Source organism: Sardina pilchardus, chromosome 1, assembly GCF_963854185.1.
Source record: "Sardina pilchardus chromosome 1, fSarPil1.1, whole genome shotgun sequence".
Lineage (NCBI taxonomy): Eukaryota > Metazoa > Chordata > Actinopteri > Clupeiformes > Clupeidae > Sardina > Sardina pilchardus.
Window position 1 is genome coordinate 8,214,412 of NC_084994.1, and position 20,953 is coordinate 8,235,364.

The 20,953-nt window shown below is 45.1% G+C and overlaps 2 protein-coding genes and 1 long non-coding RNA gene across 3 annotated transcripts; all 3 read left to right on the forward strand.

Moving 5' to 3' along the window:
* The first annotated feature begins 296 nt into the window (after positions 1–296).
* LOC134088098 (oocyte zinc finger protein XlCOF6-like) lies at positions 297–8,340 on the forward strand. The gene is made up of 4 exons (XM_062542062.1): positions 297–861; positions 4,860–4,910; positions 5,258–5,568; positions 6,597–8,340. The coding sequence occupies exons 1-4, from the start codon at positions 618–620 to the stop codon at positions 8,334–8,336; spliced, it is 2,346 nt and encodes a 781-aa protein (XP_062398046.1). The 5' UTR covers positions 297–617; the 3' UTR covers positions 8,337–8,340.
* A 2,910-nt stretch (positions 8,341–11,250) lies between these two features.
* On the forward strand, positions 11,251–13,770 carry LOC134097538 (uncharacterized). Its single transcript, XR_009940925.1, has 5 exons — positions 11,251–11,456; positions 12,306–12,378; positions 12,650–12,716; positions 12,847–13,066; positions 13,543–13,770. It is a non-coding gene; the product is annotated as an uncharacterized LOC134097538 (long non-coding RNA).
* Positions 13,771–15,584: 1,814 nt separating this feature from the next.
* On the forward strand, positions 15,585–20,627 carry LOC134076173 (uncharacterized). Its single transcript, XM_062531179.1, has 2 exons — positions 15,585–15,648; positions 18,074–20,627. Exon 2 carries the CDS (start codon positions 18,111–18,113, stop codon positions 20,625–20,627), a length of 2,517 nt encoding a protein of 838 aa, XP_062387163.1. The 5' UTR covers positions 15,585–15,648; positions 18,074–18,110.
* Positions 20,628–20,953: the final 326 nt, after the last annotated feature.

Genomic DNA, 20,953 nt, shown 5'->3' on the forward strand with positions numbered 1-20,953 from the left:
TTAACAATTTCAGAGGTTTTCGATCTATCAGACGAGTTACAGCAGGCTAACGTCACGAACTAAGTACGAGTCTGCGCAGTACGACGGAAATTTTGTTTCAGCCCCCTTCCATTGAGAACAACGGAGTCTGTTTGTCCATTTCTTTTAGGTCTATGGAAATAGCCTACTAATGTATAAACCGTAGACGGGCTCTGATAATAATACAATGACGTGAACCCAGACGCAACAAACCACATTCAAATGGATCAACTTCCGGTTCCCAGCTACCGTGTGGTTCACCATCCCACTGGGCTTTGGACATCCCACAGGGGACATCCCAACAACGAGTTGCTGTACGCGGAAATGTGTGCGGTGAATTCTTTTACTGCCAGTGCGATCGAGTTGAGACGTATTTACCTCATGTCAGTCCATTTGTTAGTCCGCTCGTAGCACGCTTCTAATGCAAACACTTCATTTGGAAATGCATCTGAAGAAGACGGAAGAGCTGCTTGATGTAAAATTCTACTAACAATCATCTTTCAAAGTTGCAGAGTCGTATGCTGCTTGTAGTAGCATAATATGCGGCTTGTTGGCTAATGCACTAAGTCACGTCTTTTGATGCACATGGCAAAACACTAATGTCGGAGACGGGAAATTCAGCGGGAGTTATGAACCGAATCTGGGTCTGTGTACGCGAGGAGGAGGAGGAGATGGGCGACGTGAAAACGGATCTCGACACGCTGTCAACAACATGCTACGAACCAACTCAGCCTGGCGGCGATGCAGAGCAGATGTCGACCAAAGAAGAGCTAGAAGAGTCAACAGTGGAAATCATAGTTAAAACAGAAGACATAGAAGAAGACTACGACAGTTCTGATCAATGTAAGTATGTCTATCGCAGTCCTACCGACGACCCTAACTATTTGTTGTTACATATCCATATGCTTCATTGCTATAGTGTCTATGAATAATTCTACAATGTCTGATAGATATCCCCATTCCCCCTTTATTTGATCGTGCACCAAAAATACAGACAATGTTCAAGGATTGGAGTTAAGTAGGCTACACTTTAGTTTTAGGCGTCTAGATTTCTAGGCTACTTTAGTTAAGACATTTGTGGAAGTAGCCTATGTAAGTTACTTTTTGGCATGTACAGATTTCAACACAAAGAATTTACATCAAGACACAAACACATCAACCATTTTGGGGGGAAAAACAGCACGTGCCAATTAGTTAACTTACTGGACACATTCGATCAGTTGAAATGTCCATGGGCAAAGGTCACTGTTGTGAACTGTCGTGAATTGTGCATGCCATGGGGTCATCGAACAAACCCACCTATACTGGCTGGCATTGAACAGCTCTATGGGCTAGCTGGTGATTCCGCGAAATCGGTGCCTTTTAGCGTCCCTAACAGAAAATCAGTTATAAAATTGCTTTAATAATGAATAAATGTGTAATTTAAAAACTCTTCATGTTACTGCAGATTCTATCATCAATATAAGATGAAGTAAAATCCAATAAATTACAATTTAAAATATTCAAAATCACATTTTGTATGCTAAAGGTAAGGATTTTGGCCTGTCCGCAGCTATGGTTGTTATTTTTCAACATAACTTCTCATTTATAAGATGTGGGCACAAAGATACTATTTTCACAGTTTTATTTTGTTTCAAGTGTAATCTCATTGTTAAGTAATAGTTTTGACATAAATATATATAATGTCTTAGAAATATTAGTAATTTATCATTGTCAATTCATTGTCCGTCATTTCATATCAGGGGTGCGTTTCCCGATAACGATGGATAGACACTCTTACGAGGGTTTTCTACGATTCATCTTAAGATCGATCGTTAGGATTTGCCGACTGTTTCCCGAACATGCTCGTAGCGTGAACGCGCGTGCACTGCTCTTACGATGCTCTTAAGGGAGCTGTCCACGATAAAAGTTCTGAAATATCCCCTAATTTGATGGTGATGTCAGGTGACTGCACGTCATAGCTAAGCCACCGTCTGAACTTAGGATCTATACATTAATTAACATCAATACGAAAATAGAAAACCTTTGACATCTGCATGTAAGCATTCCAATTAGCCTAGGCCATATAGGCTACCACACGCATACATACTTTTGTATTATTTAACATTAGATTGTTGCCCCGTTTTTATGTTTGTTGGAAGATATGTATATTAGGCTTCAGCTAGCTTACTCCTACATCGTTTATGCGAGTTCTTTGCTAACCTACTTGTGAGAGCACGGTGTGCTGCCTGTGCAATAATGTGTCGTGCACTTAAGCAGACGTTTGAATAAAGAGGTTGATATGAAAATGAGGAAATGTGTATAGGCTTTAACATAGCCTATAGGCTTAGATTTCGACGCAGTACAGACTATTGTCACATATTCCTTTCTCTGTTTTTACCTCATAAGCCTAATAAAAAATAAAAGGCTACACAAAAAGATAATGGCAAACTTTTCTGGCAACGTCTCCTTTCATAACTTGTAGGCTATTCTTGTCCGGTTTTAATAACATTATGTCCATTGAATGAATGCTATTTTGCACGCTGAAATCTGAATCATCACAAGTAAATTTACAATAAAGAATGGTAACGTCAGTTGGATCATTATATTCTTAGTTGTAATCCCCCTGCATATCCTGCTGGTGACTCCACTGAGGCATAGCGTTACGACGCTCTTAGGCAGTAACGAGAACTCTGGATCACTCGTAGATCTACGAGTGTTTTCACGATGCTCTTAAGCTACGATGGTTTCGGGAAACAGTCGGCAAATCTTAAGACGGTCGTAAGAGGGACTTTACGATCATCGTAGGCTTACGATGCTTTCGGGAAACGCACCCCAGTCCTGTTACTATCACCAAAACCCCCCTATAAAATAATAGTACAAACCAGAAGTGACATAATTTCAAGGAAGTGACATAGTTTCAGGGGAAGTGGATTCCACAGTTTAAAAAAGGGAAAGTTTCTCTCTTCTTAAATGTCCCATTTTTCATGTTTTATCAGCAGAGGTAGAGTGGGGTCAGCATACAACATCAGTCCTGTTACCATTATTTAAAGTATAAATATAAACAATTATTTATTAATCCTGATATTACCAATATCTAGAGGTAATAACCTTTCAGATGACATGCCATGTGCATTTCTAACCTTGACCTGTTAGCTAGCAATGAGCAGATTAGCATGAAATCCTCAGTCCTGTTACCCTCAGTCCTGTTACTATTGCTAATAGTTAGTTAGCCAACAATGAGCAGATTAGCATGAACTCCTCAGTCCTGTTACCCTCAGTCCTGTTACTAATGCCAAAATATGATCTAAAACAGATCATTCTAAAAAAATCTAAATATGACATAATCTCAATGAGAAGAGGGACCAAAATACTACTTAGATATGTATAAATTGTTGCATAATTGTAATTGGAAGTGTTGTTACAGTGGTAACAGGACTGAGGAAATTATGAAAACATGAAATAAATAAACAGTCATAAAATGGTAAATGGTATAGCTTGAGTTGCCCCAACATATTTTTTATACTATGACAGGGGTCGGCAACCTGCGGCTCCAGAGCCGCATGCGGCTCTTTAGCGCCACCCTGGTGGCTCCCTGGAGCGTCTTCAAAAACGTATGAAAATGAATGGGGGGATTTTTGTTTGTTTGTTTTAATATGGTTTCTGTATGAGTACAAACATTCTTAACGTTTTCCAATGTTGTACAAATGTGCATAACAAATATTAAAGTTCAACATTTCTGTCAACGAAGATTTGATAGCCTGCGACACACGTTTCAGGGCGGCGCCGTGCCATGCAGGTGGCTGTAAATCTATGGTTGTAAACAAACCGGCGGGTGTATCAGCGCATGGGCCATGCCATGGATCCCAAAGGGATAAAGAGAAAGAAAGCCGATGAGATCAGAAAATTTAAGGCAGAATGGACCGAATCATTTGCTTTCATTGCCATTGCGGAAGGATTGCCTGCATGTTTGCTTTGTAATGAGAAGTTAGCGAACAACAAAAAGAGAAAGACATTTAGAAAGACATTTTCAGGCAAGGCATATTACTTGCAGCCGACTACCCAGTTGGGACTGAGAGAAAAAGTGCCATTGCAGTAGCCTACTTCTGGAGAAATTTTGTTGCAACCTGAGAGATATTAAAACGTGGAAAACAACGGTTCACGGATGGTGATTACACGAAGTTGAACTTAATTTACAGCGGAGTAGTCACGTGGTGTGTCATTCTCTCCGAGATGCGCTGCAGGGAAAAACATTTAATCATGAAAGCTCATTATGTAGCCTCGTTGTAGCCTACTTAGTCATTTTGATAGTAGGCTAATAAAGATAATATAGGACTTACAGCCTGTGTTGCCTTCATATAAGGCTTACATAAGGCTTTTTTTTTTTTGCGGCTCCAGACAGATTTGTTTTTTGTTTTTTTGGTCCAAAATGGCTCTTTGAACATTTTGGGTTGCCGACCCCTGTACTATGAAGATGTCTTAAATGAATGGGTATTGAAAAAAAATAGTTTGGAACAACTTTATTTAAAAAAAAAATAAAGTCGAAATGGCACCGATTTCGCGGAATGAAGACCCTTTTCTTCTTTCTTTCTTTCTTTCTTTCTGTCTTTCTGTCTTTTTGGAGGTGGTGTGAGTGTGTGACTGTGTGTGTGTTCAGGGCAGGCTGAAACGTTTTAAATGACTGGCATCGGGAAAAGAGCGTGTGGTGTCTTTCCGTTTATCTACGACTACGCACCCTGTGACCAGCACTTTGTAAAAAAACACTGCTGTGCGTTAGTTTCTCCTAAAAAAATCATTTCTTGTTAACGTGTTAAATGGCATATTTACTCTCCACATGAGAGGTAATTGTTTTTTTTTTGCAGACCAGAACAGCCATGATGCTCCAGCTGCACAGGAGGAAGACGCGCACACAGGTAACTCTTGAAGGTTGCCCACACACCCTCCTCTCCTCTCCCCTCCTCACCTCTCCTCTCCTCACCTCTCCTCACATACACTCCTCTCCTCTCCTCACACGCACACAGGAGGAAGACGCGCACACAGGTAACTCTTGAAGGTTTCTGCATTAGTCACAACTGCCCTCACACCCTCTCCACTCCTCACACACACTCCTCTCCTCTCCTCCTCACACACACTCCTCTCCTCACACCCTCCTCTCCCCACACACACTCCTCTCCTCACACACACACACACTCCTCTCTACCCACACACTCCCCTCCTCTACTCACACTCACTCCTCTCCTCTCCTGTTTTGTTTCAACAGAAGATGAAACCGTGGCAACGCGGAGCAAGCCCAGGCCTTACGAGTGCCCCGACTGCGACAAGACGTTCCTGTTCCCCACGTTGCTACGGCGACACCAGCGTCTGCACACGGGGGAAGGTCTCCTGGCGTGCCCCCAGTGCGACAGGTGCTTCGCGCTCGAGAGCCACCTGACCAACCACCTGCGGACGCACGCACACCAGACCTACGCCTGCGCACAGTGCGAGAAGCCCTTCAGCCGCAAGAACAAGCTGCTCCGCCACCAGGACCCGATGAACAACGTAGCGCCAACGCAATGCCCACACTGTGCCAAGGTGTGTTCATTAATCATTAGAAATGGAATATTATTGCCCACACTGTGCCAAGGTGTGTTCATTAATCATTTCAATTCTAAATTAAAAATGGAATAATATTATTATTGCCCACAGTGTGCCAAGGTGTGTTCATTAATCATTTCAATTCTAAATTAAAAATGGAATAATATTATTATTGCCCACAGTGTGCCAAGGTGTGTTCATTAATCATTTCAATTCTAAATTAAAAATGGAATAATATTATTATTGCCCACAGTGTGCCAAGGTGTGTTCATTAATCATTTCAATTCTAAATTAAAAATGGAATAATATTATTATTGCCCACACTGTGCCAAGGTGTGTTCTTTAATCATTTCAATTCTAAATTTAAAAATGGAATATTATTATTGCCCACGTTGTGCCAAGGTATATTAATATACGAGTGTGACGTTATAACGACTGTTGTCGTGGTATTATTAATATATAAGTGTGTCGTTATAAAGACATATCGTGGTATATTATATCAGTGTGTCGTAATAATATATCCCTGGAGCGACGAGGGGTTAAGTGGTGTGGTATGGTGTGATTCGATAATATATTAACTGTTGGGACATATGTGATTAATTACAGTTATTTACAACAATTATTATTACAGACACTTTGTGACTAGCTAATTGCATTACTGGCCAGGGCTCACTTGTGAATGAGATATCTAACTCAATGTGATTTTCTTCCCTGGTTAAATAAAGGTATAATAATAATAAAAAAAAAATACGTTAAATTGTGATTTCAATTAAAATTTGATTAATATCGCAGTCTTTATTTAAAAGGATACCTTTTTATTGCTTTCAAATGGAATTTGATGAAGCTTATCTCCTAATTTGTACAGTTTTTTCCTGTTTTCAGTATGCTAGTAGTGTTTTTACAGTATGTAGTGTTTTTTTCTGTTTATTCTCATCACGTTTTTTTTCAGTTGATCTTTTACGGTCCAGTGCTTATCACGTAATTTGTGTTGTGTTTCTGTCCCCCCCCCCCCGGTTCTATTACAGACGTTTAGTCGCACCACGTGCATCAGGTATCACCGTGGGCAACACGTGGAAGGCCCGCAGCACGTGTGCGGCGAATGTGGGAAGTCGTTCGGCGGCGCCACGCCCCTGCGGGACCACCAGAGGGTGCACGGGGTGAAGCCCTACGGCTGCCCGCAGTGTTCCGCCGCGTTCATGACGCCCTCCGCCCTCGCCAAGCACCGGCGCCGCCACACGGACGAGCGCCCCTTCGCCTGCTGCCAGTGCGGCCGCGCCTTCCGCTGCAAGGAGGCGCTGAAGCGGCACAAGAGCACGCACTACGCCCCGGGGGAGCCGCTCCCGCCCCCCTGCGGCTGCCACGCCTGCCGCCAGATCTTCACGCCGCCCACGCGCCTCACCTCGCTGGAGAGGAAGCGGCACAAGTGCCCGCAGTGTGGCAAGGCCTTCGCCCGCCTCACCTACCTGAAGCTGCACCTGGGCTTCCACGCGCGGCGCGAGACCAAGCCCGAGTGCGGCCAGTGCGGCGCCGTCTTCCCGCGCGCGGCTCAGCTCCGGGCGCACGAGAACGAGGCGCACGGCAGCGACGACGCCGGCGCCAGCGGCAAGTACCGGTGCTGCCGGTGCCGGCGGGCGTTCGTGCTCAAGTCGGGCCTCCGGGCGCACCGGAAAGCGGCGCACGGCGGCGACGACGCCAAGCCCTGCGGCTGCCCGGCGTGCCGGGAGATCTTCGCGCCGTACGGCTGCCCCGACTGCGGGAACGCGTTCGGCAGTCCGTCGGCGCTGCGCAACCACCGCAGGATCCACAGCGGCGAGCGGCCGTACGCGTGCGCCGAGTGCGGCAAGACCTTCGCCCAGCCGGGGGGCCTGCGCAGCCACGAGCGCACGCACGGCGGAGAGCAGCGCTTCCTGTGCTCGGACTGCGGCAGGACCTTCAGCTTCCTGTCGTCTCTCACCAACCACCAGCGCTTGCACAGCGCCGAGACCGAGACCGAGACCGAGAAGAAGTCGCACGCGTGCACGCAGTGCAACAAGAGCTTCGCACGGGAAAAATGCCTGCACAGTCACGAGCGCATGCACACCGGGCAGAAGCCTCACGAGTGCGCACAGTGCGGCAAGAGCTTTGCGTTCGCCAGAAGCCTGCGCAATCACCAGCAGCTCCACAGCGGGGAGAAGAAGACGTACGCGTGTTCCAAGTGCGACAAGACCTTCTCGCAGGCGGCCGGGCTGCGCAATCACGAGCGCACGCACACCAGAGACAAGCTGTTCCTGTGCTCGGACTGCGGGAAAGAATTCCGTTACCGGTCGTCTCTCACCGACCACCAGCGGCTGCACAGCGGGGAGAAGCCGTACGCGTGCTCGCAGTGCAGCAAGAGCTTCGCGCTGGAGAAATACCTGCACAATCACCAGCGCACACACAGCGGGGAGAAGCCTCACGCGTGCGGGCAGTGCAGCAAGACCTTCGCGCTCGCTAAAAGCCTGCGCCTGCACCAGTACGTGCACAGCGGGCAGAAGCCGTTCGAGTGCCCGCAGTGCCACAAGAGCTTCGCGCTCGCCAAAACCCTGCGCGGCCACCAGCGCACGCACGGCGGGCGGAACCCGTTCGTGTGCCCCGAGTGCGGCAAGGCGTACACGTCCGGCCCCAGCCTCTCCCGACACCGCCGCGTGCACACGGACGCCCCGCCCTTCCCCTTCCCGTGCGCGCGCTGCGGACGGGCCTTCACACGCCGCTCCGGCCTCGCCGCACACCGCTGCCTGCCGCCCTGACGGGCACGCCCGCTCACACTTGCTGAAGTGGGCACAGAGACCGCATGCCGCCCTGACGGGCACTCCAGTGGGCGCAGAGACCATGTGCCGCCCTGACGGGCACTCCAGTGGGCGCAGAGACCATGTGCCGCCCTGACGGGCACCCCAGTGGGCACAGAGACCATGTGCCGCCCTGACGGGCACTCGGGAGGAGGCGCACAGGTGCTGCGTACGCCCGCTCACACTCGCTGAAGTGGGCACACCGCTGCCTGCCGCCCTGACGGGCACCCCAGTGGGCGCAGAGACGGCGGGAGGAAGCGCACAGGTGCGCACGCCCGCTCACACTCGCTGAGGTGGGCACACCGCTGCCTGCCGCCCTGACGGGCACCCCAGTGGGCGCAGAGACCGCATGCCACCCTGGCGGCACTCAAATGGGCGCAGAGACCGCATGCCACCCTGGTGGCACTCAAATGGGCGCAGAGACCGCATGCCACCCTGGCGGCACTCAAATGGGCGCAGAGACAGAGACCGCATGCCACCCTGGCGGCACTCAAATGGGCGCAGAGACCGCATGCCACCCTGGTGGCACTCAAATGGGCGCAGAGACCGCATGCCACCCTGGTGGGCACTCAAATGGGCGCAGAGACGGCGGGAGACAGCGCACAGGTGCGCACGCCCGCTCACACTCGCTGAAGTGCCCGCAGAGACTGCATGCCACCGTGGTGGCACTCAAATGGGCGCAGAGACTGCATGCCACCGTGGTGGCACTCAAATGGGCGCAGAGACGGCGGGAGGAGGCGCACAGGTGCCCACGCACGCACGCACGCTCACACTCACTGGAGAAGCACGAGAGTAAACCGGACGAGTGTCGAGCGTTGGCTCAGAAGCTTTCCGTCAGATTGAATTTGCTCAAACACCATCAAAAAGGTTTACCCACTGTTCTAGCAGAAAGGACTCATAAGGAGGCCACACTCTTCAGCTGGAAGGACTCATAAGGAGGCCACACTCTTCAGCAGGAAGGACTCATAAGGAGGACACACTCTTCAGCAGGAAGGACGCATAAGGAGGACACACTCTTCAGCAGGAAGGACACATAAGGAGGCCACACTCTTCAGCAGGAAGGACGCATAAGGAGGACACACTCATCAGCAGGAAGGACTCATAAGGAGGACACATTCTTCAGCAGGAAGGACTCATAATGAGACCAGAGGGAATCAACGGCTAGGTTACATTGATCAGGTCTATAGTATGTCTTCAAAACCAGGCGCAAAGTATGTACCAGTTAGTCACGATTTCTGACACTTGTTGTCTTTTATCTCACATGCAGTGAGCTCGCTACACTATTTGTGTGTCTGAAGTGATGCATGGTGGATGTATGTGTGGCACATGGTCGACACTATGTCTGTTTATGCGTCAGTGTTGCGTAGCGTCTTCCCATCAAGAGCTCGCTGAGTTCGCTGAGCTCCCTACACTATTGTGAACAAATTCACGTGTTCAATTCCAAAAGTTTTTGTGTGAGTTCAGTATGTGCGATAATAGTGCCTTTAAAAGTATAGTATAGGCCCATATGTGTAGTAGGCCTATACAGTACATTTAAAAGTATAGGCCCATATGTGTAGTAGGCCTATACAGTACATTTAAAAGTATAGGCCCATATGTTTAGTAGGCCTATACAGTACATTTAAAAGTATACAGTAGGCCCATATGTGTAGTAGGCCTATACAGCACATTTAAAAGTATAGGCCCATATGTGTAGTAGGCCTATATACAGTACATTTAAAAGTATAGGCCCATATGTGTAGTAGGCCTATACAGTACATTTAAAAGTATACAGTAGGCCCATATGTGTAGTAGGCCTATACAGTACATTTAAAAGTATAGGCCCATATGTGTGGTAGGCCTATACAGTACATTTAAAATTATAGGCCCATATGTGTGGTAGGCCTATATACAGTACATTTGTATGGATAAATCTGTCTACTGTAAAATAAATGTACATTTGGAAAATGTTGATGGGAACCATTTTTTGGAGTTTTGTGTGTTTTGAATCAAGTAATATTGCCTTAAAGCAACGATACATCTGTATTATTGGTTGATAATCCACATTGATGTCTGTGGGACATTAAATAGTTTAAATGCTGCCTATACACTCAATGCATTATATACTGTAGACCTCTCTGAAGTTTGCCTACAAAAACCCTACCATTTACCTTCGCCCATATAAGGAGATCTTTAGTTAGTTAGTTGTCCCCTTAGGAAATTTTTTTTTTACATTTCCAGTGCTTTTGATTGTACCCAGGCACAGGGTAGCACATGGTCAAAGACATACTGTAGGGATGACACATACAGTCATACAGTATTTCATACACTATAGACATTTGACAGATATTTACATGGCATTGTGAGTAGCCTGCATGGAGAAACATGGATTATTGCACTGCATAGCCTACATTTGTCTGTGAGGCTTTATCTTGGGGAAAGGTAATGCAAGGTCACTATTGCGAACTTTGTTTGTTTATTTTGGGATGGTTGATTGACTACATTAGCTGGTCACTTGGAGAGTCTTGAGTAGGCTACCGTAATCTGTTTATTTTCTAGAAAAATTACTGGAAGGACGATAAAAAGGAACCTGTCAATGGCAATCAGAATTAGGGGATGATTTTTTACTGGTAGACTGGGTGTCCTTGATTTAGTTTACTTGGCTACTCAATACAATGTAATTACATGTACTATAATGGCCAACTTTATTTTGAGTTTTTAGAATGATTTAATTGGCCATTATGTTTTTAAACACTCTAGAGGTCAGTGGATTTTACACATACTGACATTCTACTCGACTGCAACAGATCAGTCAGAGCCATATACGTATATTTATGGCTCTGAGATTAGTGAGCGATGAACACAACACAGAGACACACACACACATACCACTCATAGACCTAAAAGAAATGGACAAACAGACTCCGTCGTTCTCAATGAGAGGGGGCTGAAACAAAAAATCGTTTCCTGTTCATCGTACTGCGCAGACTCAAACTCATTTTGTGACGTTGGCCGCCCTGAACATTGCTGTAACTCGTCTGATAGATGTTCATACAGATATTTTGCCATTCGACCTCGACTGACTGCGATTTCTTGGATCTTGTAAGTACAATCTGATTCTTTTTAAAACATATTTTTAGTCTTTGTCTGAATCACTCATTTCTTGCAAAATGGTATTTCTGTACTGTTAAGTCGATGATCACGTTTTTAAAAACCTACATCGAATAGATTAATAAAGCGTTAGACTCGCTAAAGTCTAGCTATGGCTAAAGTCTGAAGTGGATAGCAAAAGAAAACCGTTAGAGGCAGACAGGCTAACTTTTTACTGTTCATTATAGTTTCACTAACGTCAATCGTAATGTCGACCGTCAGTATTTATCAGTATTTATCAGTATTTATCAGTAGATTGTAAATTATTAGAAGTGTTAGCTGCTATATCCTTTAGTAGTGTTTGTACTCTAGGCGCCAGTTAGCATGTAACAGCATGTGAATGAATGAACTGGCCACACTAGCATGGTGCATTTATACCTGACGATCTCTTTCAAGACATTTGAATAAAAAACGGACATCATGGTTAGTATTTATAGGGTCTGTACATGTGGTCCCTAGCCTGGTTTGTCTGAGAATTAAGTAGAAATATCCTTTAGAAGTGTTTGTACTTTAGGCGCTAGTTAGCATGTAACAGCATCTGAATGAATGAACTGACCACTACTGTATGGTGCATTTATACCTGACGATCTCTTTCAAGTCATTTAAATAAAACATGGATATCATGGTTAGTATTTGTAGAGTCTGTAAATGTGGTCCCTTGCTTGGTTTGTCTGAAAATTAAGTGGAAATATCCTTTAGAAGTGTTTGTACTTTAGGCGCTAGTTAGCATGTGCCAGGTGTCATACCATTGCAGTAATCATCTCACTAAACACGTCTTTTCATATCCAATCTGTTCAACAGAGTTTACCAGTCAGACCACTACACCTTTGCCAGCACCACCACCCAGCAAGCTTCATCAACTCCAGCCATGCCGGTAAATACATAATACAGTGCCTATTGACAGCCTACACACCCCTGTTCAAATGCCAGTAGCTTGGTTCATTGTTAAATCCTGTTCTTAAATGTGTTATTGTGTTTTGGAAAGGTATTGCATTACATTACTCTTCACCATTTGCTTTTGTAGTAGAAAACATGTTGATGGTAGTGAAAAGGTAGTAAATTCAGCTCAATTTTTTTGTATGAACCCTGCCATTGCAGTAATCATCTCACTAAATACGCCTTTTCATTTCTAATCTGTTCAACAGAGTTTACCAGTCAGACCTACACCTCCGTCAAATTCGCTCACAACGCTGCCAATAACACCCCAGCAAGGTAGAACTGCATTTTCATTAATCTGGCACCAATATCAAGGGAGAAACAAGCCATGAATGTCTGTCACAACTTCTTTGCATCTTTACTTTTTGTGTCATGCCAATTCCAATCTATTCCTTTTGATTCATAGATTTTTACAGACTTGTTCTGCAGCACTTCCGAACAATTGAGGAGGAGCTGGGGTAAAGCAGCAGGTGGCTGTGAACACATCTATGCTGCAGAAGCTAGGTGGTGGTGGTGTGGCGGATCTTGGCCTCGTGGAGGACAACAACAGGCCATTGAGTAATGTTGAGGACCTGGACGAGTTGGAGAGGCGGCTTGCATCCGATGCGGACCTGAAAAATCAACTGGTATGTCTGTTTTTTAAGTGTTTTGCCATGTGATTATTGTAGGCATAAAAGTCCTAGCCTGGCTCTTGTAATGAATGTGTCTCTGCCTTGCTTTAATGTGGACTTACTCACTGATTCAAAAATACTATTCAAATCACGGAATGGGTGTCGAGAAGTGAGACCATGTGAGTAGCCATTGTTATCTGAAACAACTGTCGCATTTCACATCTCTTTTCCCTTCCCCACTACATTTTTGGGGAACAGACATCATATATTGAGAGCCACGTTATTCAACTCCTTGAGTGTTGTTAAACTTGAATCTCATTCCCAAGTGGAGCGTTGTGTGCTTGATACATGACATGTTGTCACTTTTTGTCATCATATATACCCTCTGTATTTGATGGTTGTGCATGAAATAGCAAAACAGCTTAAGCTGAAAACAGCTAAGATGTTTGACTGGAAGTTATGCCATTGTAATTTTGGTCTTTGTATTTCAGGTGAACATACTTGGGAGGGAAAACCACCGAGATGCTGTTAAGAGGATGCTGGGCCGGGCTTTGAGGAGGTCCCTGGCGCTCCAAATTAATTAGACTGGTGCAGCAGGAAAGGTGGCTTTTAAGTCCTTACACCTGAAGAGTGTGTTGCATATTAATATCATTATTAAAAATAATTTTAATAAATTGTTTAAGCATGTAGAAGAAATAAAGCATGTAAATGAGCATGTAAAAGAAAGAAATAAACAAAATGTATTGAACCTAATACTATGTGTGGTGAGTCTGTGTGATAGTTGCTGAGGATAAATGTTTTTATATTGGATTATTAAATTACAGAATACATTTATAGGTTTCTCATCAGCAGGCACTGTCTTCACCTTAGTAAATTTGGTAACTTTGGTAAGCCCTGTAAATAATTGTAAATTGTTCTGATTGAGGGCAAATGGAAAGTGTTATAATGTATTATTGCTATATTTTAGTACATCATTTTAATTATTAAGGCCATAAATAAGGCCAATTAGAAGCTGGTGGGTAGTAAGCGGCAAAAGGGTGGCCCTTTATCTGGAGCCGCTTCTGAGCCGCCGGTGGACCGCTAGAGAACCGATGAGCAAAACTCCAGCGGGCCACTGGTGGGTAACGCCGTTGGACCGCCAACTATGCCGCTGGTGGGCCGCCAGTGGGCCACTGACCTATTGCTATCTGGGTGTCTGTACTGTGACACAATATCAAAGCAACACACACAGATAAATAGTGACAGACACATTTTTGTTTTTTGGAGTTTTGAGAGGTTTTGGACACTTGAGAATGCCTAAATGCACCTATTAGGAATTGCTGTGTAGCACCTACAGTACATACATCTATATGTCTGCTCCAAACGTTGTGCAGTACCTCCCAAGACCATGATGAATCAGGAAATGCATGACCTGCACATACTGTAAACTCTATGACAGTAAACCTCAAAAACAATAGGCAACTTTTATTTTTTGTATATGATGTTGTGAAAAAGAAACTTCATGAAGTAAATAAAATCCTGAAGGTAAATCTATATCTTGGCCCATGTCATGTGTCTTTAATTTAAGCCCTGAGTGATCATTGTGCTGCCCGTGGAACTTGGCATAATGACTGTTATTGTATAAAAACAAATCGTTCAAAATTTGTTCAAAATTTGGCAAGAATCTCCATCTGCATTAAGAGATTAAAGGTAAGTGCAGTATTTCCGCAGTGGAGGCAACACACTACTGAATTTGTTATCACTTATTACTATTTATTAAGCTCTAGTAATAAATAACCAGTGATCAGTCATTAAAGTTAAACATTTATTTATGTATGTATTTATTACGTTGAACATTCATTACATATCAAGCAGAGTAGAAGATATCAAGTCGTGTTCATGTTGAAAACTACCACATGATCATTTTCAAAACATTAATGGAGGAGAAAAAAGTTTGAGTCTTCTTTTCCAACGTTCGTTTTTAATATTAATATTATGTTGTCTTGCCTATAGGTAATGCTTTACCCTATCAAACAGTAGGCTACCGTGGGCTATACGCTTTTTCACTGATCTTGTGAATGACTTTCCGTCATGGTTTTCGTGCAGGCTGGACTGAGCTCTAACACATAGCTCTAACAGCCAACACTGAGCTTCTGATCCAGACATTACGGGAAATGTGACGTCGAACGTTAGCTTCCCTACAACCGACATGCTAAAATACTTCTTTACGGGAAACCAACGTAATATACGGGGAAACAGTGAATTAATTTTGACTTCGATACCCTATATAGAATACACAGAAGCTATAAGGGAGACAAAGGGCACATGTTACATGAAGTTATGGGATCGCAAAAATCTGAAAGTCTATGGCCGTCCAAGGGAGTTAGCAGAGTGTTGATCACCAGCTCATTTCGTGTTTCTACTTCCGGGAATATGCCTGCCCCCTTGATACCACTAGACGGCGTACTTGGCGCTAGGTCTTATGCAAATCACTCGATAACGAGAAGAAGATGAGAATCGCCCGGAATCGCCACACCTTGAATGCTACGTTTTTGTGTGAACACCGACCAAGCGCGAAGACAACATCATTTTCTGAGCAGCAACTCCACTGTGTTCAGGTATGTTTGATCCCCAGAAAGTTTCTGACTGCGACCTGTAAGAAAGTCATTAGACATTCACATCCAACAGCGATACTGTGGATGGAAGCAACCAAGTACTAACCTGTGATTAGCCTATCTAACGTCAGAAAACAGGCTATGGTAAATGGCGTGGAAATCGACTCAAGCTTGGGGATAACGTGTCCCGTTTGCGCTGATGAATGATCCAGTTTAACCAGAGAGGGTTGAAACGAAAAGTAGTCTTAATTATTTTAACGGTGGGTTGATGTCTATGCGAACGTTTCTTTTTCGCTTTATTGCTGAGCCTGCAAATGCTCCTTACAAGGCTACTTACAGCTGCTAGCTTCACTCAATCAACTCTCCACAAGTAGGCTATAATTTACCAAATGCCATGCAGTCTTTCTTCACTGTAAGATAATAATGTATTTATACAATATGTCTTCACTACTATAACTTCACTATACTTGCCCTGCTGTAATTTATAGTAGCCTATGCAAGCTAACAGTATCCTAGCATTTCTTTAGCTAGCTTCACTCAGCTCTCCTCAAGTAGCCTATTACAGTTTAACAAATGCCATCTCACTGTAAGATAATATATTTTTTTGTTTCATATAAGATCTCTTCACTAGTTTTCACTATAGTTACACTTGCCCTGGTGTAATGTAGTATGCAACCTAACAATAAGGTTAGCTTAGGGATAGCCTACGGCTTCGTTCTTATGCTTGCACCCAATTAACATTGTAATAATAAGAACTTTGCAGAGTTAATTTGAATGAATGCAACAGTTTTGAACAAATGTGCGAACCTGGTTATGAAGCTAACCACATTTATGTTTCCGTTACACGGTCATGCACTTTGTTGTGGTCAATGTTGATATTGTGGTGGGCCACCACCACCACAAATAAGTCAATGTATTGGAAACACTGAGATAGTAATATCAAGCATTAGCCCCAACATTTAGGCCTTGGTCAGGAACCTTTTCCGATACGTTTTTGGGTTAACAATTAGCTGTGGACAGGCTGTCAGTGCAGCCTGACTGGGCTTGATCTGCTGTGGCTGTTTTCTTTATTTGATCAATTAAATTCTTTATGTTTCTTACTAGGTGACAGCTGAGTCATATTAAGCACCAAAATGCTGTTAACAGAGCAGTTTTGAGTAACACCCCAAAAATCACCAACATCTGCAACAGAATACTAGGGCTGCACAATTATGGCAAACACAAGATGAACCAATGCAATTACCACAAAAGCTACAAATAATCGGCCCCAGTTCAATTTGTCACATTTCTGACTTTTATTTCACCCTCCTTGACTATGTCACTTACTTAGACTTAGACTTAGATAACTTTAATGTCCCCGAGAGGCAATTTGCTGTGTAGTACAGGCATGTTAACACATAATCCACAACACAAACACATTGAACCAGACATCTAATCACATAAACACGTACATCAATATGTTGGTTGGTTGGTGGGTGTGCGTAGTGTGTGAGGGCCATATGAATTGTGATTGGTGAGCTTCATAGTCGGTCAAACTGTATATACTGTAAGCTGTGCATATTCAATGTCCATATAATTCCCATGTATACATTTTTAGACTATTGAAGTTACGGTTAGAGGTAGAGGTACACCCTGGGGGACAGTTGATATACCCCCCCCCCCAACACACACACACACACACACACACACACACACTCACGCAAACAGACGGATACACAAACAGGAAATCACACACACTCATAGACAAACAGTCATGAAGTTGCAAATATGCACACACACACACACACACACACACACACACACACACACACACACACACACACACACACACACACACAAACAGTAAGCAGTAAGCAGTAAGCAGTAATGGACTTCATGTTGAAAAGTGCCTCCCTTGGTTCTCTCCCCCAAACTGGCTGGTACAGTAAACAGCAATAACAGCAGATGGGTGTTCGCCTCTTCGTCTGAGTGGGAGGGGTCTGTCGTGTTCCACTTATTAAATAGTCTCCATGAGAAGGTCAAGAATAGGACCTTGTCCTATCTAGCTGTGGATCCGCCGATGAGATGTTCTGGCTGCTGGACAGCAAATACGGGAACAAGGCAAACGTAGTCCAAATGATCACCAATGAGGTCCAGTATGTCATGAGTGCTAGCTGCCTGGCTACTTAAAATGTTGGCTGTTATTACTGGAGCTAGATACAATTGGTTGTTTTCAATTCCTTTGTTCCCTACGCCAACAGTATTTAGTGACCTCAAAAATTGAATATCATTTAAAGGCGAATTCTGGCAATTTTTTTACATAGATCTAAAAAAATTGCCAGAATTCGCCTTTAAATGATATTCAATTGCTCTATGCCTCTTTGGATAAAAACATCTGCCGAATTAATGAATGTAATTATACTGTATATGTGTCTATTTGATTTCCCAGTTTTCCAGAGCCGGATTGCCTGAATCCCAATACTGAAATGGAGCAGCCATGTCCTCAGCCCTCAGGCTTAAACACTGAACAGCAGGTGGCGCTGCTGGGTCAGATAGTGGAACAAGTGGAGCTGAAAGAGGAGGAACAAAAAGAAACACGACATGATGTTCAGGCACCTCAGAGCATACCACTGCAGCAGGAGGGAGGAGAAGAGACTGCACTGAACACTGGCCCTGGAGGAGAAGAGACTGCACTGAACACTGGCCCTGGAGGAGAAGAGACTGCACTGAACACCAGCCCTGTAGGAGAAGAGACTGCACTGAACACCGGCCCTGGAGGAGAAGAGACTGCACTGAACACTGCACTGAACACCAGCCCTGTAGGAGAGGAGACTGCACTGAACACTGCACTGAACACTGGCTCTGTATTGGAACCAGCCTCCACCGATGCCCCGAGCTCCTTCCCTGTTGCCATAGAGTCTTTGTTGTTGCGGCCGTTCCGGCTGAGGTCACCACAGGAGAAGAAGGATGTCGTATCTCGAGGCCGCCCTACTCCGGATCTTGACCTCACAGAGGGTGTTGAGGAAAGGACTCAGCGTTTCAGTTCCTGGCATTACAGCAGAAAGCCGTGGCTGACGGGGTGCCCCAAATCAAACCAGCTCTTCTGCTGGCCGTGTTTACTGTTCTCCACCGAAAGCTTTGTCTGGACCGAAGGGTTTCGTGATCTGACGGACCTACACGAGGCCTCGGAGCGACACGAGAGCAGCGTCCAGCACATCGGTCACATGATGCATCTGCACACTCTGAAGCACGAACGTCTCATCAGGCATTCGGCGTCAACGCGAGCTGAGTTGTCTGCGGAGCAGCACTACAAGCAGAAACGCATTCTGAAAGTTCTGACCGAGGCGGCCATCATTCTCGGCAGCCGGGAATATAACCCTCTGTTTGAAGAGGAAGACTCGGAAGACTCAGAAGACTCATCAGCCTTTGTTGATCTTGTCAAGTCTCTAGTGAAGGACAACGATAAGCTTGCGACTCTTATAGACCCAGACTCCTTTTACTCAGGTTTGTCAGATGACCTCGAGGACAGGCTGACGGAATCTGTGGAAGAAGTAGTCCTGGATGAGATTAAAGCAGAAATAAGAGATGCCGGCTTTGTGTCTTTGATTCTACACGAAACCACTGATGACTCATGGGACACACAAATCGCAACAGTCCTGAGGTACGCAACTAAAGAGGGGCTTCCACAGGAGAGGTTTGTGGAGTTCACCGATGCGATGGAGAAACGCACCGCCAGTGCCCTGACAGAGTATGTTCTCACCTTCCTACAGAAAATGGACTGTGGCGACAAGTTGGTTGCTCTATCATACAGCGGACAAGGCGTCTCATCAAGCCAAATCAGTGGCCTTGTGGCCCAAGTGAAGGAACGGTACCCCTGGGTCATCTTCAGACATTGGTGTGCACTGGAGCTGAGTGTAGCTGTGGCCCAATCGTGCCACTCTGTCAAAGATGCTAGCTTGTTTTTGGGCGTCTTACAAGACCTCAGTAGGTTCTTCTTGAACACGTTCCTGCAACGCGGGGTGGCCCTGGAGAACATCGTTAGAAGGCGCGCCTCAAGCACAGCACCTCTTCTTTGGAATAACATCTCAGAAGTGGTCAAGACGATGAAGGAGCACAGCGACTCGGTGATCGAGTTGTTCGACAAGATCCTAGACAGTGAGCTGGTGTTGGATAATGACTCCTTTTTCCGTGCTTTGAGGCTTTTACCTCAAGTTGTGGAGCCCAAGTTCAAGTTTCTGCTGGAGGTATTTTCAGCTGTGTTCTTTCGTATGGACGAGCTTGGAGACGCCCTTCAAAGAAATAGCGTGGAAACAGGATGTGGCGCGAGTGCTTTGAAGAGAACATTGGAAGCACTGACAGCGATGCATGGCGACTTTGATTCCATTTTCTCTCAGACTGTGGAACCAGTGGACAACCCTGCAAAGAGAGGCAAATGGGAAGACGAGACGAAGGAGGTTTTTCGTGGCCTTTACGTCAGTGTTCTGGACACACTCATCTCGGAGTTAGAAGTGCGGTTCGATTCCCTGGCAAAGACGACATTTACCGAACTGCTCGACTTCTCCAAGTTTACGGCCTACGACAGAACATTTCCTGAGGAAGCATTCAGATATCTGAAGGAAACTTGCGGAAGGTTTTTTGACTTTGCTCTTTTGCGAAACGAACTCCAGGTGCTCTACGCGTCGTACCAGTTTGAGAAGAAAAACATGTGCGATTTAGTCGACTTCCTTCACAACACTGGCCTGAACGGCATCCTAACACAAGTGTCCAAACTCTGCGAACTGAGTCTGGCCATGCAACTGGGCACTCCGAAGCAGAAGAAATCCTCTTCCGTTTTAGGAAGAATCGAAGCGTGCAACGACTACGCCTCTGGACAGGGGAACTCGCTGTTCCTGACTATTGAGAGGACGATGCTGGACAAGATGCAGGACTCCGACGGCTTCCATGACCGTGTCAGCCGCCGGTTTGCCGAAAGAGGGGATGGAGATGACCTTGCTTTCGTATGACGTGGGTAGCAGTGACCTGCACACACACACACACACACACACACACACACACACACACACTTACACACACATGCACGAATGCAAACACCTGTCCTGCACACACATACAGACACAGTAGGAGTGTCATTTCGGTTTCAAGTCCAAAATTATTCGAACTTTTAGGAGAACCTACTCCGTTACACAGTGAATTTGAACTCCTACCCTACATCTTTGCTTTGAGGGTACTAAATAGCACTAGGAACAGTACTTAACAATAGTATGTTGTGAAGGTGGTAAATAGCACTAGGAACAGTTCTTAACAATAGTATGTTGTTAGGGTACTAAAT